The sequence below is a fragment of the Melanaphis sacchari genome, unplaced genomic scaffold (genome assembly GCF_002803265.2).
Source record: "Melanaphis sacchari strain LSU unplaced genomic scaffold, SCAv2.0 Contig74_pilon_pilon, whole genome shotgun sequence".
Classification (NCBI taxonomy): Eukaryota; Metazoa; Arthropoda; class Insecta; order Hemiptera; family Aphididae; genus Melanaphis; species Melanaphis sacchari.
The window spans coordinates 1704172-1730710 of NW_020271531.1; the positions used below are offsets into that span (position 1 = coordinate 1704172).

The following is a 26539-nucleotide window of genomic DNA, read 5'->3' on the forward strand; positions in this document are numbered from 1 at the left end:
GAATATCATGACTAGGTATTATTACTTTGGTAAGTATAGTGAAATAGTCTGTGATATATGTTGGTATAACATCAGCAACAATGTTATCTAAATTTGATTGTGATGATTTGATAAAAATGTGGTCCAAACATGATTGAATAGAGTTTGTATGTATTCTAGTACATAAATTTTTAAAGGATTTAAAACCATGCCCGGCTAACAAGTCTAGAGATAATCATTATTAACATTACTTACAATATTAATATTTATATTTCCTATTAAGAAAGAATAACTATTATTATTTATTACTTAGTGTTAACGTGTGCAAAAATATACGTAATTGTACAATAAAGTCATTCATGTTATTTATGGATGACCTATACACGCAGTAAAATATCAGCGGTATATCATTAATGTTAAGAGATAATTTTAGAATGTTATTTTCAATAGAACCAAATTCATATACATTTAAATTAACCACAAAACAGCTTTTGACAAAGATTATTATACTGTTATTTTGGTTATGTTTAGTAGATGAGAATTATGTATTGTAACCAGAGATTGAATATAAGCAGTTTTCCACATGATTCCATGTTTTAGTTAAAATAAGAATATCTATTTTTTATAATTTATATAATTTTCTAAAAATAACAAGAATTCATCAAAATTGGCATTTACACTTCGTACATATATAGGTACACATTACATTTAAGAAAGTATTTTTATTAGTGTAATTATAATTAAAATTATTTACAAAGTCAGTAATAGATTTTAAGTATCTCGTATTATAACTGTTATATTTTTCTATTAGGTTTAGGTACCTATGTATTCGCGGGAATTGGCGGATAACGATTGCATAACAACATCAACAAGCAGTTATATACTTATATCCAAAACCGCGGAGACAACAAGCATATTTATACACTTTGATACTCGTTTTAACGTGTTCACAACTTTTATTTGCGGCAGTATCACATAATAAATTAAAACTCAATGACAATACATTTATCTGTTTAAAACCCACATTATTCGATCAAAAGACAAGATAAAACTAAAATGCAATAATCAATATTTAAAATTTATCTTGACATGGTTTTATTTTAAATTTTAAGCTTATGCAATTTATTATTATCAAATGATATACGAGTAAAATAAAAAACTACAAAAAATTGTTTTTATGCACTGCATAAAGTAACAATTATTACTACACTATTTCTCATTGCACAAAATGTATCTCATTGCACATTAAAAAAAAGCCTATTGTGAACTTATAAAAATTAATTGAGTGAACAATACCTTTCAGAGTTTTATTGGAAACTATTGTATTTTTTTTTAGTAGAAATGGCGGATGAAAATGTTGGTTTTCTTAATTTTAAAATTTGAGCAAGACCATTTTTCCTTCTGAATTTTAAATGGTTTTTTAAAATTTACTTCTCTAAATCCAGCGCTAGTGAAATGTAATAACTCCTTACATAAAAAACAATTTATTTCATCGCCTTGAAATATTTCTTTGTTATATACTAAACACAACATACCTAATTAACGTAATTTTCGGATAATAAAATTGAGATAACGATAAGAACGGAATAATATTATCGTAAATTCGTAAAGTATAACCATTCGCGACGAAAGACTAATTAATACTGAATAGTTGTTACTTATAATTTGGTTATCTTGTGAGCTATGAGTGAAATTACTTCTATATACCCTCCTGCTGTGAAGCGAATGTTGCACATGCCACACTAATTTTATTAGCTATCTTATAATGTCAATAATTATAAAATAGAATTCACAGAATATCATAGAATAAATTATAATAGTATTGTAACAGATAACAGGTATGTTTCCATGTGTGAAGAGGTCTGACGAGTCCATCTGGCTTTTACCCCAGCGACACTCCATTCCTTTATATAATAGCGAAGTTACCTCTTTCAGTTGGGAGACCAGGGTGAGCTCCCTGGAGCCAGGCACCCCGACAACCCACCCGGGACACCACCTTTACTTGGTCGTCTTAATAAGCTACTGCTATGACCCGGGCACAGTGGTTTCCCGCTCAAGTCAAACCCCCTCTAGCTAAAGCGTTATTCCTACACCATCGCGAAGCCTTCCTCAAAAGCGACGCATATGCCATGGACGAGCACGGTCCCTGTATGGAACACCTACGGTCGCGCAACGCGCGTACGCCGCTACCGGAGCGAACATACAGGCCATTAGCGGGCCTATCCGCTGAGGCTGGTCTCCGATTCTCGCGGTACGATGTTTGAGCTAGCGCTCTGGTACTCACAACTGCCGGTCCGTAGCGTACCCTCGAGATAGCACGAGAAGTCTGCCGCGAGATTATCTTGTGTGTATACGATTTTCTTTTTAACAGATTTCCGTCTCTGTTTCGAGTGCTAAGATTGCATTTGGCCCTATCCGGCCGGATTTAGCTCGAAGGGGGAGCTGGCCTTTATTTACGAGACTTATAGACTTGATTAAACTCCTGTCAGGGAGCCCGGTTCTACGCTTCCCGGAGGACGTCCGTCTTTTGGCAACAAGCGCATCGCGCCTGGTCGCGGGGCTCCCGTTGAGAGTTTTCCGACCTTTCCTACTGCGGCTAGCAGTAGCCGTTATGTCCCGATCGATGGCTATTGGAAAGCTGCTTCGGACTTTGCCGCATTCTTTCTTGCGATTCATGCTGTTGGACAGACTACCCCCCGGCATTTGGGGTACGACAGCGCGTTCCCCCAGAGTCGAGGTAACAGGCATGTGACAACGTTATAGATCATAAATATACTCAGTGGTGCATTTAAGGAGGAGGACAAAAGGGGCAAATGCCTCAAGCGTTAAATTTTTAGAGATGGCAAAAAATTCTAACTTTTGTAAATGTGTTCGGGATTTTTTTAATTTTCACACTTCTTCGGTATTGTTAAGTATTCAGAAAAATATTGTTGAGCATCTAATTAAAAATTAAAAAAATTATACTATTCCTATAGCTATCTATGTAATACTGAAATAGGTATTTATTATTCGATAAGATATAATATTTTCGTTCGATGTTCATAATAATTAAGACATTTTATCTGTTTTTGTTGTTTGTACCGTTTGGTGGATATAGTGTATAATGTTTATTATTGTTAATCGCGGAGATGGTTATAAATAGTAATGGGAGTTTCGCCCTGTTTCGGTATAATTGGCGATATACGAAAATAAATTTGATTTAATAATATTGTTATTGTCTTATTACTCTTATTGATGGCCGGTCGGAAACGAAAATTTGGTCACACACTCATAAAGTCAAAGCAATTGTCAATCACAGCAACTGAAAACTGAAGAGACACGGTGCTTAATAATTAATAAATATTATGTTATTATAATATAGTTGTACGCGTATAGTTTACTATTTTAATTTTCCTAATTTTTAATACACGCGTATTCTACAAAATATATTACCTTATATATTTTATACTAAAGTTTACATTTTACAACAGAGGTTTACTGTACAATTCAATAAAATTCTGATATTACAAAAAGGTAAGTAAATATTTGTAAATGTTTGAGTTTAGTCTTATGCTACATAATTAACGTTTTAAAATTTTCCACCTTACGGATAACTGAATTTATTTTGTAAATTGCTATATTTCATTATCTTTATTATATTATATTGTAGTTAATAATTTTAAGACAAAACTAAGTAGCATGGATAGTCATAAAAAGCTTAGTGGTGTTGCATTTAAAAAACTAGCTCTGGCAAAAAAAATAAAATTTGGCCATAGTTAAAAAATGTAAAAATATCAGTGAAATATTTAAAATGCTGCTAGTAAAAGTTTGTTTGTATTTTTATTTCATACAGGGATAGCTCACATTTCCTATTTTGTTTGATAAAAGTGATTAATTGTTGATTTTGTAAAATATTTATACTAATTTTTAATGCTTTGCATCTTAGGTAAACAGTACTTGATTCAAAACACACACAAGACTTTAATACAAGTTGTGGTGTACCAAAATCAAAACTAGAAAAACACAATTTTCATGAACTTGCTATTGTTGTTGAAAGTAAATCTAAATATGAATTTATTGAGGTTTCTAAATTCTAGTTCATGTTCAAATGTTCCTATAGATCAAATCAAGTATAAAATATAACATATAGTAGGTATAACATTATATTCCTCACTTAATTTGACGCATAACAATTTCTGTAGATAACTCTGATCAGTAATTGACTTATGTAGATCAAGATGCAGTTAATTTATTGTCGTTGAAAACAGATAAAGTCACCATGAAGGAACTGGTGACAATATTCCTGGGTATGTTATTATCATTTATTAGATAAATTCTTTAGGCTATAGAAAATATATATATATTAAAAATATTTATTGTTATTCATTAAAAACAAACGTTATAGATTTACTATATATTTCAGTTTTTTAAAGTATTTTTTTTTTAATATTACCTATTAAATAATTAAATAATTTTAAATTTAAAAAAAAATATTACCTAACTAATTTTTAGTTTAATATTATTTTAAATATTTAATATTTTATACCTAATTCATTATTATAAATATTTATGTTGTTATAAATTATATGGTAATACATGAAAAACTATTAAAATTTAACTATTTTATACAATATCTAATAACATATTATATATTATTAATATTTACTATTAAATAACATATTATTATATATTTTTAATACTATTTAAAAAATAGTAAAATACCAAACTACTTTTAAATTTTATTGTATAGATATGATCATGCTTTGTGGGTATTAGATGACTAATCTAGAGATTACTTGTCTATTAATGGATTTTCACAAGATTTAAAATGCATAAATACATCAAATTCTAAAAGAATATATACAAAGTCTTATAGAGAAGTCATAAAAACATACTAAAGGTACTATTTATATAAATTATAAACATATTGTATTATGTCTGCATCCCTATAGTTATTTTATTAAACCTATTTTTCTTTTAGATTTTTCAAAGCTAATTATTTACTAACCACTCTAAAACATGGTGAAATAATCAAGTTTAACTGTTTCATGTGCTCTGAAAGCAAAGGTTCCATTTTTTGTATACTATGTTTACTATTTGGTGGAATATCTTCATTTTCAAACTGAAAAAAAGTTGGCATTGTATTAAGGAACATGGTAATTCACCAAAACACCATTCAAATGTGTTGACAATGAAAAACCGTGGAATGGTAAATAACTGCATTAACCAAAATTTAATTAAAGAAATTGAGAATGAAAAATGTATTAAAGAGAATTGTAGCCATTGTAAAATCATTGGCTTCTTGAGGATTGGCATTTCGTGGTCACAACTTACAAATAGTTAGTCCTCTTAATGGTAATTTTATGACAGCACTCAAGTTAATTGCAGAATTTGATCCATTTCTTTCAACGCATATAAAAAAATATGGAAATTCTGGAAAGGGAAATGTTTCATATGTCTTATATAACACATATAAACAGTTTATTAACATAATATTAGAAACAGTAAGAAACACAATCATTCAAGAAATTTAAAATGCCATAAGTGTAGATTCAATACCGGATATTTCTCATATAGATCAGTTATCATTAGTCATACGATATGTTGATCCATATGGGAAACCAGTTGAGTGTTTTTTATGCTTTTTAGATCATATTGGTTTTCGGGAGGAAGTAATGCGATGGTCCCCTCCCGGTGGTTGGTTCAAACAGAAAAAAAAGATCATATTGGTTTTAAAGCTGAACAGATAGCTACAGCAATAATTTCGACTCTTGAGAAGTTTGATTTAGATTTCATAAACCTAAGAGGACAATCATATGAAAATGCTAGCAATATGTCTGGATTTATTCTGAACTACAAGTTAGAATTAAAAGTGTTAGCCCACTGGCACAATTTATATCTTTCTCTGCTCATTCTTTGAATTTAGAGAAAACTAATGCAGCTAGTTAAAATGCATTAAAGTTTTTGATTTACTTCAAAAACTGTTAGCATTTTTTTCAGTTTCAACGAACCACTAGAAAATATTGTTGTCAAAAGTTAAAAATTTATCAGATACTAAATAGTTTGTTAGAGATATTGTATACAGAAAAATTGGATATCAATAGTTAATGCCCTAGAAATAATTAAGTGATGAGACTCAGAAGTCCAATACACGTTGTGAAGCCAATGGTATTTTAAAACAATTATTATCTTTAGAAATGCTTATCATGTCATTTTTTTGGGGTGATATACTAGAAAGATTTAATATGTGTAATATAAAATTACAGTTTGTTGATATAGACTTAGGAATTGTGGTTGGGATATATGAGTCTTTGATTTTTTTATATAAGAGACATTTATGAATACTACAAAAAATTAGCCGTTAAAAAATGTGGGATTGAAGACTTTATAACTACCAATAAACGTAAGAAACATAGAAAAATGTTTATCGATGATGGTCCAGCTTCTGACAATAGTAATTGTGTGGATTTAAACTATTTAAAGGGAATGGCGTTTATATTTATCTTTGATAAAATTATGGCTAAACTAGAAAAAAAAAAACAATCATATGATGAACTTTTCCATTAATACCAGTTTTTGATTCCTTTAACCGCCATAATCTGCATAGAGGTACGCAAGAAGACTAAACAACTTCAAAAAGTATTACCGGAAGATTTGGAAATATCATTTCCAAATGAATGTATTCACTTTAGGGCACATTTAAAAAGCTTACAAAAGTAGAATAAAGTTGTACCTGAAAGTTTTCAGTGTATGTTAGTATTTATAAAACAGAATAGTTAAGTTGAAGTATGTTGTCCTATATTATATTGATATTGCTCTAATGTTTCTATGTATACAATCAAGTAATTGTTCAACGGAAAGATCATCAAAATGGGTCAAAATTTATTTAAGATCAACAATGGGAGAAAATCATCTTAATTCATTAGCACTTTTCAACATTGAAGCTAATTTAACAAAAACTATTAATTTTAATGAAATTATTGAAACTTTTGCTTCTCAAAAGTCGAGAAAAAAATTATAAACTATTTTATTGTATATAATTAATAATTAATATTATGTATTTAATCAATTAAAAAAACCATATGCTGTTAATTTAGTTACATTGTTAATCATTGTGCATATACTAAGTGATGATTCTGTTTTCTTAGTATAATATATATATTTTGAGGGAATTCACTTAAAAAAAAAAGGTTAGGTTAACATTTGGTTATGTATTACTATAAAATTATTTAATACAATATAGTAAATCAACTGATTTTATGATTTGTTTCATAAAATTAATTTTTTTTATTGCTTAACTTGGAAGTTTTTTATTTTTTGAAAAGGAGGAGGGTGGAACTATTATTTTGTCCCTGGGCGCGTTAACATTAAATGCACCACTGAGTATAACTTAAATCAAATAGATAATAGATAAGTATAACTAATTATGTGTGATCTGTTTTGTTACCTGCTCCCTAAAAATATAAAATTTATAAAATAAATGAAAATAAAAATACTAATATAAACTAATTATTTATAATTAATAATAATAATAATAATAATATAGAAATTTCCAAATATTTATTTTATTGAAGAAATTTATTTTAAAAACTGTTACCTATCTAACTTTAAAAAAAAATTTCTTATCGTTCAAAATTTAATCCAAATACTCTGTATAATATTCTGTTTAGGAATATGAAATAAAAAATGCATGTTGCAGACAAAAATTAAGCATTTTCCGAATAGTGAAAATTATTATTCAGTGGATTAAAATAATATATACAAGCAGAAAGTAGTCTGCAAACGGCAATTACTCATGAAGTAGGTAACTGAACATGGTCAACGATCAAACAGTACCTAATTCAAATATCTCTAATTTAGAAAAAATAAATTAACAAAAAGCAAAATTTATTTTATATTGACGTATTTATTATGGAGGTTATAGCTGGTTGTGGATATTATTATAGATATAAATTAAAAAAATATAGGTGTAAAAAAAATGTCAACAAGCTTATAAACATTTTTTTGGTATTTATTGCTCCCACAAAATGTATTGTGTAATTTTTTTGATATTGTATTTTAACTTTTATGTTTCAAGTAATAAAAAAAAATTATTTCATTACATTTTTGTTTTGAGGGGGGAGTAAAGTAACAGATCTTGACGGATGTGTGACACTGTTAAACAAACTATAAACGAACCTAATACTAACTAGATAATAAGTAATAATGTGCTTACTGGACATATTCAGAGCAGAAGTAGCGAGATCCATCAGTGCTTCTGGCTATTTAACATATTTTTGCTCTTATAAATGTTTAATCTTTCCAACCTCACAAACCCACACAACATTTAATTTGATTCCAAAGAAGATTTATATGTTTGAATTTTAATTCAATTTTTTATTTTAGTTATTGGATTTTAAATGCATTACTAAACTAATGTTACCTATTACATTATTTGAATTCAAAATTAATCGATAAAAAATAAAAATCAACAAATAGTAAAAGCGACTTCTTAAATATCTAATAGATATTTTCATTCTTATATATAATTATTTTACTAAACCTAAATCACGCCTTATATTAATAGATAAGTAAATTAATGACATTTCGCATAGTGACAATAATAAGCAACTCGCTGTAGAATTTCTTCTAGAATTTATGAAATATAAATTATTAAATATTAAAATATGAATATATTGACAGAAGTTTTTAGCATGTACCTATCTTGTATAATAATGATAATTGATAGTAATGCAAGTCAATTATAAAAACCATTACTATCACTTGAAGTAATATTATGATGTCACATATTTTATTCTTGGGTAAGCATTTTGTAATACTTGAATACCTACTGAATATATACCTATATTGTTTACTATTTAATGGTAATTTATCTTGAAAATAACCTAAAACTTCCCTATAATTATAGTATAACTACTTTACGCATATTCTAAATAAAATGTGTGCAAGCACTGATATAATTAATAACATGGTCTTTTTATTGGTTTTAATGCCTCTTTTTTTGGTACGCCTTTAGCCTAGATTAGTCTTGCCAAGCCCTAATCACAGTTCTGGAAATAATAAGTATTATACAGCTATTTGTATACACATCATTTATATATTGTCATACATTAACGTTAATAATATAAAAAAGACATATGTCAACTTTAATATAATTCTTGGCCAATAAAATATATCTAATTTGAATCTAAAAAAAAAAAATTGTTTATTTGCATTTTTGAGATCCTAAGGTTTCTGGTAGAACACTGATGAGAAATTTGAAATTGTTTACTGAAAACAAAAATGTTATCATTAGAGCTCGGATTTAAATGTAAATACATATTTTTACTGTGACTTTATAAATTTATTTAGGTAAGTGATAGATGTTTCAAGGAATTTCCAATGAAATTAATTATATTTTTATATATTTATGATAACTTATCATATATAAATAATAAAAAAAAAAATTAAAAAAAGTGTAAAATAGCTTTAAAAAAATGAAATATTTTAAAATTTTATCATTAACCTAAAATTAAAAATCGTTTTTGTCGAAACAGATGATTTACATAATAATTCTTATGTAAATCTTATTCTTAATAAGTTTTTTCTACCAACTTTTTTTAAAAGTAGGTACCTATCTAATCACGAAATATTTATGTTAGCATTTTTTAGACATGATGTGTATTTACTATTTTAAAAGTATATTCAGGTGTTGTTTGAGTTAGGTACCTATTTAAATGTTCATGATTTATTTTAATTTCGTTTTTGATCGAAAGCTTTAAAATGCAATATATTGTTCTCTATAAGTTATTCATTCTTATAGTAATAAAAAATATTGAAAATGCAGTCACAAGCTTTTTTACATCTAATTGTTGAAAGCTAAAATGTTTAACACAAAATTAGAAACTTTAATTTGTAATTTTGGTAATCATATTTTGGTACTTACACCTAATAATTAATATACAATTATAAATATACAATAATTTGATTCGTATAATACCTACATGATACAATAAAACTAACAAATGGAAAAATTATAAATAGGTACAAAATATATGTCTGGGCACATACTCTGTCAAATTTCTATTTTATTAATTTTTCCTTTTTAAGTAAATTAAAACATTTACTACGAGTATTACTCACTAAAAAAATGTGATGTTTTTTTTTTTTTTTCGATATATTATATAAGCAATATTTTACCATGTTGGTAAACTGGAAAACATGTTCTTGGATAAAAAATATTAAATAGCTAATGTAATATTAAAAAATAACCACACGTGTTTGCTGTGAATATTAAATTATACACACACCTATGCGGCTATGCTAATAGTAAATGATAATAATAATAATATTTTTTCATTATTATATTATCTTTGGTTATACCTTATCGACTAGGTAAAAAACCTATGCATATTATCGTTGATCGCGTTGGCCGACGCAGTGTTAACTGCTGGTCCACGATTTCCGTGACGGAATCGAGCTTGTCAAGTCTGACCGATAAAAGGGTCCAAAAAATAACGTGGCATGTGCCTACGGCAAATTTCTGTTTGGTAAATGCATACCCTGCAGAGTTCTTACGCGTGGAAGCCACATTAACTATACCTACGCGTTATGTTCCGCTTCGAATAATGTCATAACCTCGTCAGAGCGCAAGTATGCGCGTAACTCGTGCCACATCGGTAGAGAACCTACAGCTACCGCTGTAGCGGATCACTTCGGGACTACTCCCACCACACGTTTAAACGCCGGAAATAGGGTCACAGATTCATTCCGAAGCGCGCACACGCCATCACCACCACCACCACCACCAACGCCACCACTGCCACTACCACCCCACAAAAACGCACAGACACACATGCACACACACGTGCAGTGCGCACACTAGTACACGAGTTTTGCGTTTAAAGGCAACATTGAACACTTGGGTCCGTAAACTCAAAACTGCTGTTACACCGTCCATTTTACATTTTACTGGTCGCCCGTGCACTCGTGTACTGCTCACTACTACTACTACTACTACTACCACTGTAACGCCATCAATACCCATCACTAGCTTTACTAACTATTGTTTATATTAGACTTGCTTACGCGCTTTACCATTTCGGTTTTTTACCTACACCGTTGGTATTAGAAAATATAATATTTCTCATACCATCGTGCGCCCAGTCGTTAGATTCATCTCACGATATTATAATATTATAACCTACCCGTAGACGAATAATAAACGAGCTACCATCATCATGAGGAGCGAAGTTCTCGAAGAAATGCCCGAAGCAATTATGGAATATTTCTGTGAAGAAGTATTGAAACGCGATTGGCCGAACTGTATTCACGTGAGTATAATATAATATTTTTATTTTTTATTAGGTATTAGAATTGTACAACCTGTAAATATATTTTTTACAAAAGCACGAAATGACGTTTATAAGGTTAGTATATAAAATAAAATCTATCAGCTATATACCAACTATCCATTGATAGAACTTCACATCGAGGAAAAGTGAAGCATTTAATCTATCAATAGGTCATATAACCATGTTAGGATGAAGAGAGAGCTTGATGTAATACTTAATTTATAATAAAAGTAGGTATTAAATTGTATGTTTAACTAAATACAAGTGTATGTATTAATATTGGTAGATAAGTAAATGAATGAAAGCTATAATTTATAGAGTTAAAATCAAAATTCGTAAAATTGATAAATTTGCCAATGTAGATTGAATTTCCGTATAATGATCGGACTCAAACTATTTATATTTAAATATATATTCTTAAATTCAGGTATAACTGTTTAAATTGGGATAAATATATGTATATCTTTGTTAAATTACAAGTTATACATTACGGTGAAATATATATTTACAATGTATAATATATTCTATACGATATAATTAAAAGTATATAAAAAAAAAAAAGGAATAAAAATTTTTATGATTTTACGATAAATGTATTTTATATTAAATATTATTTGATTAGAGTTTGTAAAAAATACATAAATATGTTGCAATACACATATTGTGTATATCATATTTTTGGTGTAAAATAAAATACTGATGACCAGCACAAATAATATGTAAACGCGTGATTTTCTAATAGGTAAATATGTATATTATGATAGCCTATGAGTTAATTTAATGTGATCATGCGAACTCATCATTCAGTAATTAGTATCTATTTATCAATTATATTATTTTAGGGCCTAAACTAATATACAATTATTACCTAATCTATATGATTATGGTTTAATATTTTTATTGTTTAGACAATGTGCCACATACACGCGGTACACGTATATAATGTATACAAGCAACTTTAGATAAACTTCACCGATTATCAAAAAATAAAAATAATCTAATTTTTGTATTCAATTAAAATTAAAGTAGTACCTTGGTACTTCTAACTTATTTTTTTTTTATTATATGATATATATATATATTACTAATTATTAGGTACTTTATTATTCTTTTATATTTACAAACTAATAACTATCCTCTGACATAGTTCAACACTTACCTCAGTTATATTATTACGTAATAGATCGTTATCACTATGGTTTATATTATATATACATGCCTAAGTATATTATGTGTAAACTTAATAGTTATATGATTATATTTTAAATTAAATTATAATAATATTTACAGTAAATAAGTAAAGTAGTATTTAATGTTATTTAAATACCATTACACTCGTATAATGTATTTCATATTTTTTTTACTTTTTAATCATCTAGACATCATCTAGTACAATATACTAAAGTAAACACAGTGTATAGTTAACACACGGATATTCACAGATATTTATAGATCAACATTTGAGCTACTTTATTTATAACCTGAAAAAATGTCATTTAAAAAAATATATATAATAATGTTAGTTGTAATTAGATTGTTATAAATTACAGATCCAATAAATTGTACGTCATGCGTACATACTCATAATATAAACAAATCTTATGGCTATAATTAATATGGGTAGTTTCTACTTCCTTGTTACAAATTAGCACAAATTAATAAAACACTAATAATGATACATAAAAAACAAATTCATATTAACCTAATGCAATTGTAAATAAATAAATTAATACAGTTTTTATTTCAAGAAATATATGTATAAAAAGCTCTTCTAAGTATAAAACAAAATCAAGTACTTAGCCCCTTTCTTTATTCATATGTTTCAGCAGAGAAGTGTACCTTTATAATTATATTTTTGAACGCAATGTTAATAATAATTACGACGGAAATAATATTAAGAAAAACCTCTTGTAAAATAAAATTCTGGTTGACATATTAAATAATTTAAAAGATTTCCTGTTTATATTAACTAATTTTTATCTATAAACGCTATTAAAATGAAAAATAAAAAATAACATCTTCTATGTGCTTGTAAATTCCAACAAGAACGTGCAAGGTTACGTAAAAAATGTATAACTTATTTTATGCTTGAAAAGAAACATAATTATTGTAATAACAAAAAAAAAAAATTATTTTAAACAGTATGTTCATAAATAATACAGAGTGTTCCAAAATGATTCATCCAATTACGAACTGATATAGTTCGGCAACGGTTAATCGCAGGTTAATGACCAATGTATTAATGGAAAGATTAGATAACTAAGTTTATTTTAAGTTATCTAGTTGTTAAATTCGGCACCGTAATCGTTAGTGACGTAACTTAATTAGTTGTTATCGAAATGTCGACCGAGCAACAAAAAGCGTTTTGTGTGCTCCGCTTTGAGAAGTTTTTTTTTTTTTTTTTTTTTTTTCTCTGGGGTTACATAAAAAGCATTGTTTATGTACCTCCCCTTCCAAAAGATCTTGACGAATTGAAAAGTCGCATTACAGGCGCCATCAACTTGGTTACAGTCGACATGCTTCAACAGGTTTATGAGGAATTTGAATATCGCTTAGATGTGTGTTGTGCAAGTAAGGGGGGTCACATTGAACATTTATAAGCATTGTACCTAAAACTTAAAATAATCCATCAAAATTTAAAATTAATTCTAACATGATTAATCAAATTTTACAATAAATATGATTTTTTTAAATCGGATGAATCATTTTGGAACACCCTGTATATTCTATTACATTAATGATTTAATTTTTTGGAATCTATTCGTTATAAGTTATCCGACGCACATATATACATTTAATAAATTAATTTTACAATATTAGGTAGGTATTTACTTAAATTCATAATACTAAAAACTTAAACTTGTGAGAAACAATAGGTTCTTTTCAAAAAATAATCTTTTTAATTTTGAGATATTTATAAAATACTAAGAGTTGATGTTATAAGTATTTTATTATTTTAATTTATAAATATCATATTTATTAGTTTATTAACTATTAAAATGTGTTCATTTAAATACAATTATTATTTCATCCTACGTGTATAATAATTATTATTAGAATAATATTCTAAAAATTAAATTGAACTCTGAACCTCATAATTATTATATTATTATAATATATAGAATTTTATCTCATTTTTATAATTTCTAAAATGACATATGCGCATTTTAGTGGAAACTTTAAGTGTATATACGCATAAATAAAAGATGTACATAACATACCTACTAAACATAACATTTATCAAGCCTTATCTAAAGAAGCATTACAGTTCGGCCTTTGTTAATTTATATTTTTAACTTTTCAGGCATATTATTTCATTAAAAATGCGTTTCAATGGATGCGCAAAAATTCGGCATCGAGTTACAAATTATACTATATTTCTAACGACGTTGAGAATGGAACATTTATTGGGATTTTATCACGACCCGTAAGTAATAATAATAAATAATTCATTGAATGTTAATAAAAAAATGTCAATGTAATGACTATTTTATTTTCATACAGCAAAACTTAAAAAGTATTTATTGGTTACAAATGTTTGTTTTATAAGCTGTAAAAATTGATATGATTTTTTTAATGTGATCAACACTGAAGGTTCGAATATTTTAGATAGTTACACCGCCAAACATCTGATTGTTGATGTTATGTTAAGAATCTTTTTTTAATTTTAGGAATTTTTTTCATTCATGATGCTGGAAGATACATTATACGAATTGCACAGTAATATTAATTTCAGGAAGAAGAATATCCGGACGTCGTTGTTACATACACTTGCCCGGGAAACGAAGAACAATTCCGAAGGATGCTGTTTAGTACTGAGTACATCAATTGGCAGAAGAAACCGCTGTTCCAAGCTATACCGTTCAGGATGAAGGCGATCGTGGAAACAATGATTGAAGAAAAGGGATTGAAGAGTAAACTGTATTCAAATGCTGTGCTTAAGTGGATGCCAGCCGATGTAGCTGCCAGATTAGATTATGAGTAAGATATTAAACTATAAATTACGTCAATTAAAACATTTAAATTACACAATCATCTCTGACTTCAAGGCTTATTGTTAATTACATTTTATGTTGTAAAAGACAAAGTTCAGTTTTCAATTTGCGAGTATAAATACGATATTATACACGATTGCGTATTTAGAATCTAAACACAATACTAATGCATTGTATAATTTGACTCGTGATTTCAATTTTTCGTCCACGAGTTTTAAATTTTTATTATCTTTTTTAAACTTAGATTATACGTGATAAATGTTTAACCTAACAGAATTAAGATAATTATTTGATGGGCGCATTTAAATTTCACAGATTGCGACCTTATTAGACCTTTTTTCATGTAAATTCCACCTGTTTGTTTTTTTTACCTGAGAAAAAAATGTAAATTCCACCAGTAAATTTTTATTTTTAATTAGATATTTGGGGTTTACCCTTTTAAATTTGTGATAAATTTACAATAATATAATCAGTAAAATATACGTATAATAAATACATTAATAATTAAAATTATTAATACATCTAGCATGTTAAAACGGCAACCAGTCTTACCTTTTTTTTACAATAGCCATACGTATACCTATTTCAATGAAATGTGAAACATTATTCATAAAAATACTTATATTTAAGAATTCTTTAGTAAAAAATAGTAAATTTTGATAATACAAATGGATAGAAAAGATTAAATAATAAAGTATTGTTATTGAATATTTTTTAAGTAATATTAACATTTCTAAGATAACTTAAGTATTATAAACATTAATTAAGATTCTAAAATCCTAATATTAATATAATTAATTATAATTGATTTATAATAAATTCATTTTCTATAAATCATATTATAAATATTAATCAGCTAGGACTTGGGACTTGAACATAAATTCACTAAAATATGTGTTTATAATTTAATTTTTATTGTTAAATGTATATGAAAAATATTACGATATGCGAGTAATAAATTTATTTGAAGGTTCAATGTTAATTGAATTCATATTTTAAATTTATTTAATATTGAGTATTAGTATGTGTTAAACTTAATTTCAATGATAAATCATTGCATTCAAAAAAGAATTTTAAACATTCATCATTTATTAACCTATATATTAATAAGTATACTTTATGATAAATATATACATATTAAATTCCTTATCATTTATTTAACTTAAAGTAATATAAAAAAATAGGTAAATTTTTGTCAAGAAAATTGTATTTGAAAATATTGTTTTATGCCTAAAATACAATAATAAACATTAAAAATTTCAAATACAAAAAAAAATTTTTATATTATTTCAAAGAAATTAAAAAGTTGTGTTTATATATTTTTAAATTTATTGACCAAACATTTTTTATATTTTCATACTTTTAAAAAACTTAAAAGAGTCTAAGTTAATATTTTTAAAAGTATACTATGTATAGAAAATAAAAATATTAATATTTGCTGAAAATTTTAAGTTATTCAACTATGAATTATCATTCCAGTTCTCCCAAATTTTTGTTCCTAATTATTTAAAAAGTTAATGATACATTTTAACTGTTGACTCCCATAAGGATATATTAAATTCACTACCTACCAGAAAAGATGCTGAAGTTAAAGGTCGAAGAATTTTTTATACTATAAAGTGTTTAGATAAAAATCAGTTGTTTTACAGAATATAAAATAAATAATAATAACATATTAAAAAAGGAAATGCATCAGGTTTTTTTAAATTAAAAAATGTATATTATTAAAAAACTAATTGTAATTTCTCAGTTCAAATTCACTTATCTATAAATTATTTTTATTTCTAGAATTCCTGATGATGTATTTATTGACCAATTAAGCGTGGATCATATAGACTTTATTTATTCATTATGGACTCATAGTGACGTTTATCCTAAATCTGACCTTTGGGACACGGTAAGACTTAACATTGGTTTAGGTGTTTTCAGCCGGCATAATGGTGAGCTATTGGCATGGGCCATGTGTGGCAGTTATGGAGGTCTAAGTACTTTGATAGTTCAGCCAAATTACAGAAATCGTGGATTTGGTAAGCTGATTGTGTTGGCAGTAACCAAGGTAATGGGAGAAAATGGCGTCTCTCCTCATGCACTTATTAATGAAAAGAATAATGTGTCATTGGGCTTGTTCAAGAATGTTGGTTATATAAAACATTCAACGACATTACCATACGTTGTAGTTGAAGACCCGGATACTTATGGGCCATAAATACCGGGATAATCACCTTGACATTTATCTCAACGATTGGATTCAAAAATGTATATTAATCATTTTAATGAAACGCTCGAATTCCGCAAAGTAAGAAGAGACCATAGCAGAAACAATGACAACTTACACAGAAACTGCTAAAATAAAAAATAAAAAAAGAATAATGGAAATTGGATTTTTTTTTAAATTTTTTTTTTTAAATAATTTAATTTCTTATTAAAATTGTAAATATCCAATGCAATATGCATGGGTATATCTATATATCTAATATATTAGTAACATATACAATTTAAAAGCGTTATATGCTATCTGATGTTTCATGGAAAATATTTGAAAATAAATTCATATATAATTATTATTATTTAGACTATTTAATAGAATGTATCTAAAGTAAATATTAATTTCTTTCATTATTCATATTTAATTGGACTAGCTTACTGAAATCTTCTCTAGAATTATTGTGTTGATTGCGGTTTGAAGAATAAATAAAAAATAAACATGATTATATGATTATTTTTTCACTGTACAATAATTATTTTAACGATAAGTTTTATCAAACAAAAATTTGTTTTCACAAACTGAATATTTAAAAAAATAAACAAACCATGTACAATATTTAAGAAATTCTAAACATAAAAAATAAATTGTTGATATAATATGTACAGAATTGTTTTAATATCATGAAACACATAGGTAGAAACTAGGTATCTATTTTTTACATCAAACAATAAAAAGGATGCAAAATTATATAAATATCAGTCCTGATTATTATTCAGGCCTATATAGAATTTTAAAATAGTTTTCTGATAAAGTTTCAAGATAAAATTTTATGTCTTTTATAAAAAATTGATTACTTGATTGACTCGCAAAACACATTATTTTCTATTACTGTTATTATTATTTAAAAATAATTTAGATACAAATAGTGTATAATTATATTTCCTAATCTATGTTACATTTGAAAAAAATTACTCTTAAATTGAAACCTTAGGCTATTTGCAAATATTGAAAGAATTAAAACAAAAATTATTCACATAATATTAACTTCAAACCTCCATTTTTGGGCACACACTTATACCCAGTGCCCACCAAAATATACTTACAATTACCGGGTTCTTGCTTTCGCACTACTTTCTTCCGTGCGACCACCCCCCCCCCCCCCCACGAAAAGTTTTAAAATGTTTTGGATTCTATGTAGTCACTAGTCACTAATGAAATATTATATATATTACATAATTTTAATTTTATTGAATTGTGAAATATTCAAATATAATAAATTACAGTCTAATATTTAGTTACATAGGTGTAAATAATTATATCATAAATCTTTCTAACAAAAAAAAATAGGTGCTGATAAGTGATTATATTATCAGTAATAATTATTATTTAAAATAAAAATAACTTTTATACTCTAACAAGTAATAATTTAGTTTTTATTGATCAGAGATAAGTTATAATTTTTTTTAAATTTGCACAATATTCTACAATTTAAATTAAACGCACTTAAATTGGTTTCATATCTTTTTATTATTATATTATGTATTATTCTGACAACTTTTTTACAAGTTTTACAAATCATCAGTTATTTATACATACCTAATAGTTCTAATTTTAATATGGCTCGTAATTATTCCATCTTGACTGAAATGGAGAAGATGAACTCGAAAACCATCTCGTTGCTGGTACCGATTCCGTTGCTCTTTTTGATTTTTTTGCTTCTTCAATGTCTTCTTGTTTTATTTCAGGTAAATTATCTTTGAAATACCCTAATATATTTCCTCTAGGATCATAGTTGGCAACGACGTTGTACATGCCATTTGGATTTTGTGAAACGCCAACACCCAATTTAGTTGATGGTTTCCATAGCAATTGTGTCATATGGTCTAAAATTAAAAAATATATATATCAGAAGTATACATTTGCGGTATGTACTATTTGTTAAAGACCTTATCATATGAAGCATTTAAAAGAAATACATTTTTTAAGAAAATTAAATTAATTGAGGTACCTAGTACAAAGGTAGGTACAAGATATCTTAAACTAAGTACGTCAATTAACTAGATGGTGATAGTAGATAAACACGTTGAGTATATTATATCAATCATCAAAAATATTATGATCATTTATCAACCTACTTTATCGTTATCGAAATCGATTAGGTACACAATGCTGATTTGAATTTATATGATATCTTGTGTAACTGATTCTGAGCGAAGCAATAAGTGTTATGATTTAACAATAATGTGTTTTTTTTTTTTTTATTAGTATATCTGCATCAATTTTTGGTGTAGTACCTATAGTAAAATTGATTCGATTTTCAACATTGATTTGGGGGTATTTTCCAATAAAAAATTGGATCTACTCGGTATTTGAATGAAGGTTAGGGTCATTAAGGATCAGAACATTTTCAGTATTTTTCAAAATAATTGAAAAAACAAAAAAAAAAAACAAATTTAAAGGAAAAAGGGAATTTTTAGGATGAATCAATTTTTGACAAAATTAATTCCTTTGATAAACGAATTACCGCAGAAATATTAAATTTACACTAAGTATTTTTATTATAATTTTCTATACGCGGTGTATACTTAATAAATTAAAATATTTTAATTTTTTTCGTTTTTTTTTTTTTTTAATTATCTATCAATACAGTTTGCTGTGTCAAAAACTTTGAAAAATTAATACAAGATTTCTTCTAAGAATTTATCAATAAAAAAACAAGTTGAAAGCAAATAAACAAAAAATGTTTATGAGTGTTTGAAGTTAAAATTTTAACTAATTTCAATAAAATCACAAATATTAATAAATTATTTGTAATTAAAACTCATAACATTTTTCATATTCAAACCTAATATTTTGAATACTTATCATGAAACTTTTTTTAAGTTTTTCAATATATATATTATATTTAAAAAGAAAATATCTTCCGGAAAATCAATTTAATTTTTAATGCGCGTTTGAAGTTCACACTTTTATGATATTTTTGTAATTTAAAAACGAATAACTGTAGACATTTGAATTTTTTTACTATTTTTTCTATGAATAATTTTTGAAGTACTTACCTAATTCTGTAATTTATTCGTTAAAATATAAAGTATTATTATACATTTTAAATTATTTATGACAATATTTTGAAATTTTTTATAAATGTAAACATTATCGAGTATGTAAATAAAATCATTTACATCATTTTTAAATCATATTACTTACGTGTACCAGAATTGCTACCCAATCCAGATTCTTCGTCATCGATGTTAAACTTAGTTATTTCATTATACCATGCATCAACTGCTTTTTCGCCTAAATTATTCAAATCTTGATCTGCGTACAAATTTTCTCCGTAAGCGTTGTTTTGTCTATGTTGAAGTGTTTGTAGTTTCGCAAGATTATTAGCCCAGTCTTGAGCGCAATTGTTTATCTAAAAAAAAAAATACAAAGTTAAGAAAAGTTTTTAAAAAAAGTAAATTTTTCTTCAACTTTTAATGAAATACATTTAACAATACAATTTAATGTAAATACGAAAATTCTGTCGTCAGTTTAAGAAGAAGTTTAAAATTAATATAATAGCATTTATTACATAAATAGAGTACCTATAAATTATTTATATCAATAAAATAATTTTATAATTATTATGCATTGATAATTTACAATTGAACGACTAAAATTTTATAGTTAATTATTAATTTAAATAACAATTTTTCTATAAAAAAGTTGTATGCTGATATAAATTACTTCATTCTTAGTTGACTTAAATATTACATTCTGTAGTTTCCATTATAGACACCTGCAGTATTTTTTCAAATTTTTCCTTAATTATTTCTCACTTATATTGTATGTATTATCACACATTGATATCAGGGGGTTTGATATTATATTTGTAATATCATACAACGGTATCTATGTTTATGTGTTTTTGGTTTAAACGATATTTTAATTTTTATGTTATTTTTAAGAATTTTTAAATTACAATACTATAGATACTAATTAATTTATAAAGTAATGGAAACGTCATAAAAACGACTTAAACGATTAAAATGTGATGAATGAAAATAACAACTAAATCGCTTGCAAATTATATTTATATTAACTATTTTCATGAATGTATTTACGGTAGATTAGTTATTCTAATATAGAAATAAAAAATTGGCTAATTGAACCCGGTGTGATGGCAACGATTTTCTAATATTGAATACAAAGTTGGTTGATGTTACACAAGTGGCCTCTTACTTTAACCAAAGCTCTTCCACATTAATAAAATTCTGGGATTACAACATTATGAAATACCCATTTAAAAACCGAATTTTCAAAAATTATGTACTTATATAGCCTATATGTAACGCCGTGTTATTTTAATATTTTTTTATTGAAATGCGTAATGTCAGAAAACGAACATCATATTATATGATGTGTGCTGGAAAAATAAAACTGACAAAATATTGGTACAATAAAAATTAAGTAAAGTGTACAGTATTAAAATACAATTAATTTTAACTAGCCAAAATAATGAAATTAATAATATAAAAAATAGTGATGTATCTTTATGTACGTTTTTATTATACGCGTTAAAATGACTGCATTAATTTTGATAATATATTGATAAGTGTACACGTAAAGCTGAAATTTCCAATCAATATTTCGAAAAATTAATATTGCCTAATATATTTTTGTATCTAAACTGTAATATAAAAGTGTAACACAGTATATTGTGTATACAATATTTTATACATTATAGTAACGATAAACATCCGTTACGACGATTACCTACATATTATAAAATATATGTTTATATATATATATTTATACATAAATACATTATTATAAAAATTATCTTACAATAGCTTCTAAAAAACGACCAAAATAATAATGAAACGGCTATTTTTAGTTTCCTGGTATATTTTCATTCCATAAAATGTGTAACCGATAACTGCATAATAATTAATAACCGATAATTTTCCACTTTTTGACATAATAAAAATACAAGACACACACCAGAGAATCAAGTTATCATTGGTACTGATAAAATAAAATATATTTATTACATACATATAATTTATGTTTAACCAGAATGCGTTAAAGAGTATTTAAAAAAAATAAAAATAAATGCCAATTACCATTAGGATAAAATTGGTTAATATAACTAGTATTTAATTTTAATTAATAACGTAGATAATTTTATACTATATTTGTTATTCCCAATACTTATTTTCATTTATAAACCTATGTTTCTATGTATTTAATTCATAATTCTGTAATAAATACATTAAGGTCGATATTGCTAACTTACCTGATCATCCAAAGTAAATGGAATGAGATTATGTTTTTTTCTATACAAATTAGATTTTTGAAGGACTTTATTTCGGATTTCATTAGCTTCGTCTTCACTCAAACCAATAGGTTCTGAGTATGGGTAATTTTTTGGTTTATTTTTTTGTGGCATAACGAATGAACTCATACCATTACCTATACCACTACTCGAATCTAAAGAGGGAATGGTAATTGGGTATCTCATTAAACCAAATCGCATATTTGTCGGTTTTCTTGTTTCCTGAATATTGCTGCCTTCATCGAAACTATCTCCAAATTTGTTGAACGAGTTTACCTTAAAAGGCTTTAAGTTTGACATCATATCTTGAAAACCATTGTCTCCGTTACCCATAGTTACAAACATCGGATTTTTTAGTTGTTGTGTGTCTTTCATATTTGTCTGTAATTTCATATATTTATAAGCTTTGAATATTATTATAATAGTTAATTTTACATAACTACAAACAATATGTTATACATAATTTATTTACCTAGTTCGTAAACTTCTATAAAAATTAAAAACATTTAAAATTAGTAGACTTGGACTAACTTTTTTTGTAACGTTGTAAATATACAAAATATTATATTTAGAGTGATTAAGTACATTAAATTTAATTTTAAAAAATAATCGTAAATAAACATAATCTATGATCCATTTAAATGTATTTACTCGAAAAAAATACTAGTGGTCTATCTGATTTTTTAATAGCACTTTTTAGCTACCTATATAATAATCAGTCTGTAGTTACAATAATTATAATAATATCGCAAAAAACTGTTTAAAATATTATGTAAATTTTAAATATAATGTGTCTTTGTACTTTGTCTAAATTATACTTACAAATAAATCCTCAACACCACATTTTTCTCCGTCTTTTAGAACACGACAATTGCCATTAATACAACATTTTCTAAATGACAAATTAATATTTTGTCCTAATACTCCACGATCATTAAATAAGTTTTTATTAAAATTCATCATATTCGTCACACTTGATTTTTCATTACCATAATTGATTCGTTGACTATCATCTTCATTCAATTTCGGGAATAAAGGATTTTGTCTTAAGTTTTCTTTAATTCTATCTAAAAGATTCATTTTTGTTTGTGTTGAATCTGAAATTATACTATTTTGTCTTTCTCTGATATTTTTATTTTCTGAAGTATTCTCGTTTTTCTTGTTTCTATTATTTAGGCCGCTTAAAGGTCTCTTATTTAAGCTTTCGAAAGTCATATCATTATTTCTTTTTTTAATGTTTGAATCGTCTAAAGTCATTTCAGTTTGATAATTTGTATTGTCTAGATCACTTAGAGATTTATCATTTGAAAATCCAGAATTCATATTATTTTGCATTTGTTCACTATTCTGATTGTTTGAAACCATATCATACGGTTTTCGTTTATAGTGCACACCACGCCGAGATTTATTATTTGAACCTAATCCACGATTTCCATCATATCCTGAAGAAGCGTTCGAACTAAGCGATTCTAAAAAATGATAAATATTTAGAAAAAATGTGTACGATAAATATTTTTAAATAGCAATTTACTCCTCAAAGAATGCGATGCCGGTAATTTTGCTGCTGATTCTAATGATTCTGTATCTTCTACTGCTACATCTGCTGCTGCTGTTGATAACGATGATGAATCATAAGGATCATTATTGTCAGAAATAAAACGTGAAGGCGTTTTTATATACCTAACCCTAGGATTATTTCCATGCCTAAACATTATATTTATGAAATTTAATAAGTGTTAATTTTTATATTTTAATAAAATAGTTATTTAATACTTACGCTTCATATACTAAGCATGAAACTAGTAAGAGCACATTGCAATAAATTGGTTTAACCATTTTATAAATTTTAAAGTGTAGTAAGTAAGTACAAAATATGATCACAATACGAACATTTCCAATAACCACTAACTTAAAATCTTAACACGTATTGACTTAAATGCATAACTCCTACAATTTAAAAAAAAAATATTTAACCTCAAATGTTGTATTTAATTATTGTTAATGACAATAAAACAATACTGTCAACAATTTTTCATTTAACTAAATAGCAAATAGTTTAAAATAATTAGTTTTTGTGGTAAAAATTTAACTAATTATATACATACGTAAATGTATTTATAAATAGGTACTCCTAATATTACAAATATTTATAGTTATTTTTAAAAAAAAATACTTTTGTAAAATAATAAATTGTATTACTTTTACATAACTGAAAATTATTTTTTTTAAATGATGACTCATAAAACCTAATCATTGATGCCACATGTCAACATATGGATGGAAAATTCAATTATACAAATATGCATAGGTTCATTTTAATATTTTATTATCTTTTTTCTCAATCTTTTAATTAATAAAATTAACTTTGAAATAATTGTACAATATATATTATAATTTATATTGTAATAATATCCACTCTTTGTAGTTAATGGCTAAGAAGTGTGTCATCATTAGAATCTTACCATACGTATACATTTTATTGTATATTATAAAGTCATACAAATGCCTACATTAAATATAGACAATAAACATCTATGATGAAATATTTTTATCTTCTTGTATAAACAAATTATTTTAATCACTCGGATCATACCTATCGATCATTGGGCCGATGTCAACAATTGCACTCTTCCTGCATACCTATGCCTCCAGCTGTAGTAACGAGTAGTGTAATGTTTTGTATTTTTAAATAATAAAAATATTCTTTCAAGTATTTTCAATACATTAAGTATTAATTAATATAAATTATATATTATATTTTAATATTGAACATATTTCTACTTCTCGGTTTAGCTGCCTTCAGTTAGATCAAGGTAAGTTAATTTACTATTAAATCTTTATATATATTATGTTACGGGTAATGTTAAAATTTGGATAATGTCGACATTAATCGGATAAACTCAACATTAGCCACCTTACATATTGTTAAAATCTTGGATAATATTAATACAAGCCAGATAACAAGACATTAGCCAAAGGCATTTAAATAATGCGTATTAACAACTATTAGAATATATCTGTCATAAGATTAAATAATTTAAATTATATTAAATTATATTATAAAATAACTCAAGTAAATTATAAATTAAATTATAATATCATAGAGGTAAAGTATATTAATAAAGAACATCGTTCGTAAATCGAAAAAATGCTTATCTCATAATACAATGCCTGTTTCATTATAATTCTCATGTTATTGTAATCTTATTATTCTACAAATTTGAACTTGTAGATTCTGAATAGAGTTATAAATAATTTTTTTTATAAACACTTGAAGTCAAAATATTGATAAAATTTATTAGAATAATGAAATTAAAATTTGCAATTTTTTTTTAATTTTTAGTAATATCATATTTTGTTAATTATGCATTGAAAATATCATATAAAATGAAAGATTTTTCATACATTTTTACAAAAACCTATGTACACATTTCAAAAAAAAAAAAAAGATGCACTATTTTTCTAAAAATATTTTGACTTTTAAGTTCAAATTTTAACACAATTTGATAAACAAATAAAAAAAAACAATTTTATCTGATATTTTATTTTAATACACAATATATTTTTAAACTATAATTATATCACGAAACTATTCACATCACTCTATGGAATTTATTTATTTATTTTATGAGTTTTAAAATAATAGCTATTTATCTAAACATAAAATAATAATATAATCTATATGTTATTATATAAGATATGTAATTTGTTTTCGGAAATTATTAGT

General features: G+C 25.9%; 2 protein-coding genes and 1 long non-coding RNA gene across 4 annotated transcripts; 2 read left to right on the plus strand and 1 right to left on the minus strand.

The window, feature by feature from the left end:
* The first annotated feature begins 3458 nt into the window (after positions 1 to 3458).
* LOC112601089 lies at positions 3459 to 6926 on the plus strand. 2 transcript variants are annotated; one of them, XR_003115028.1, is made up of 5 exons: positions 3459 to 3492; positions 3905 to 4111; positions 4191 to 4265; positions 4709 to 4858; positions 4940 to 6926. It is a non-coding gene; the product is annotated as an uncharacterized LOC112601089 (long non-coding RNA). The 2 variants fall into 2 exon arrangements; XR_003115027.1 differs by having other exon boundaries at positions 3905 to 4107.
* A 3855-nt stretch (positions 6927 to 10781) lies between these two features.
* LOC112601116 lies at positions 10782 to 17705 on the plus strand. The gene is made up of 4 exons (XM_025348551.1): positions 10782 to 11270; positions 14596 to 14718; positions 15028 to 15272; positions 17075 to 17705. The coding sequence occupies exons 1-4, from the start codon at positions 11178 to 11180 to the stop codon at positions 17490 to 17492; spliced, it is 879 nt and encodes a 292-aa protein (XP_025204336.1). The 5' UTR covers positions 10782 to 11177; the 3' UTR covers positions 17493 to 17705.
* Positions 17706 to 19045: 1340 nt separating this feature from the next.
* On the minus strand, positions 19046 to 24733 carry LOC112601057 (putative uncharacterized protein DDB_G0286901). Its single transcript, XM_025348470.1, has 6 exons — positions 24590 to 24733; positions 24344 to 24516; positions 23635 to 24281; positions 22774 to 23193; positions 20700 to 20907; positions 19046 to 19375 (listed from the first exon to the last, which is right to left on the minus strand). Exons 1-6 carry the CDS (start codon positions 24646 to 24648, stop codon positions 19104 to 19106), a joined length of 1779 nt encoding a protein of 592 aa, XP_025204255.1. The 5' UTR covers positions 24649 to 24733; the 3' UTR covers positions 19046 to 19103.
* Positions 24734 to 26539: the final 1806 nt, after the last annotated feature.

Excerpts from the sequence above, each read along its gene's own strand:
- LOC112601116 (XM_025348551.1), top strand. The coding sequence starts at position 11,178 with ATGAGGAGCGAAGTTCTCGAAGAAATGCCCGAAGCAATTATGGAATAT. Across the intron at positions 11,271-14,595 it reads ATTGGCCGAACTGTATTCAC|GCATATTATTTCATTAAAAA; the intron begins GTGAGTATAATA and ends TTAACTTTTCAG. Across the intron at positions 15,273-17,074 it reads GCTGCCAGATTAGATTATGA|AATTCCTGATGATGTATTTA; the intron begins GTAAGATATTAA and ends TTTTATTTCTAG.
- LOC112601057 (XM_025348470.1), bottom strand. The coding sequence starts at position 24,648 with ATGGTTAAACCAATTTATTGCAATGTGCTCTTACTAGTTTCATGCTTA. Across the intron at positions 24,517-24,589 it reads TCATGCTTAGTATATGAAGC|GCATGGAAATAATCCTAGGG; the intron begins GTAAGTATTAAA and ends TATAATGTTTAG. Across the intron at positions 24,282-24,343 it reads GGCATCGCATTCTTTGAGGA|AATCGCTTAGTTCGAACGCT; the intron begins GTAAATTGCTAT and ends ATCATTTTTTAG.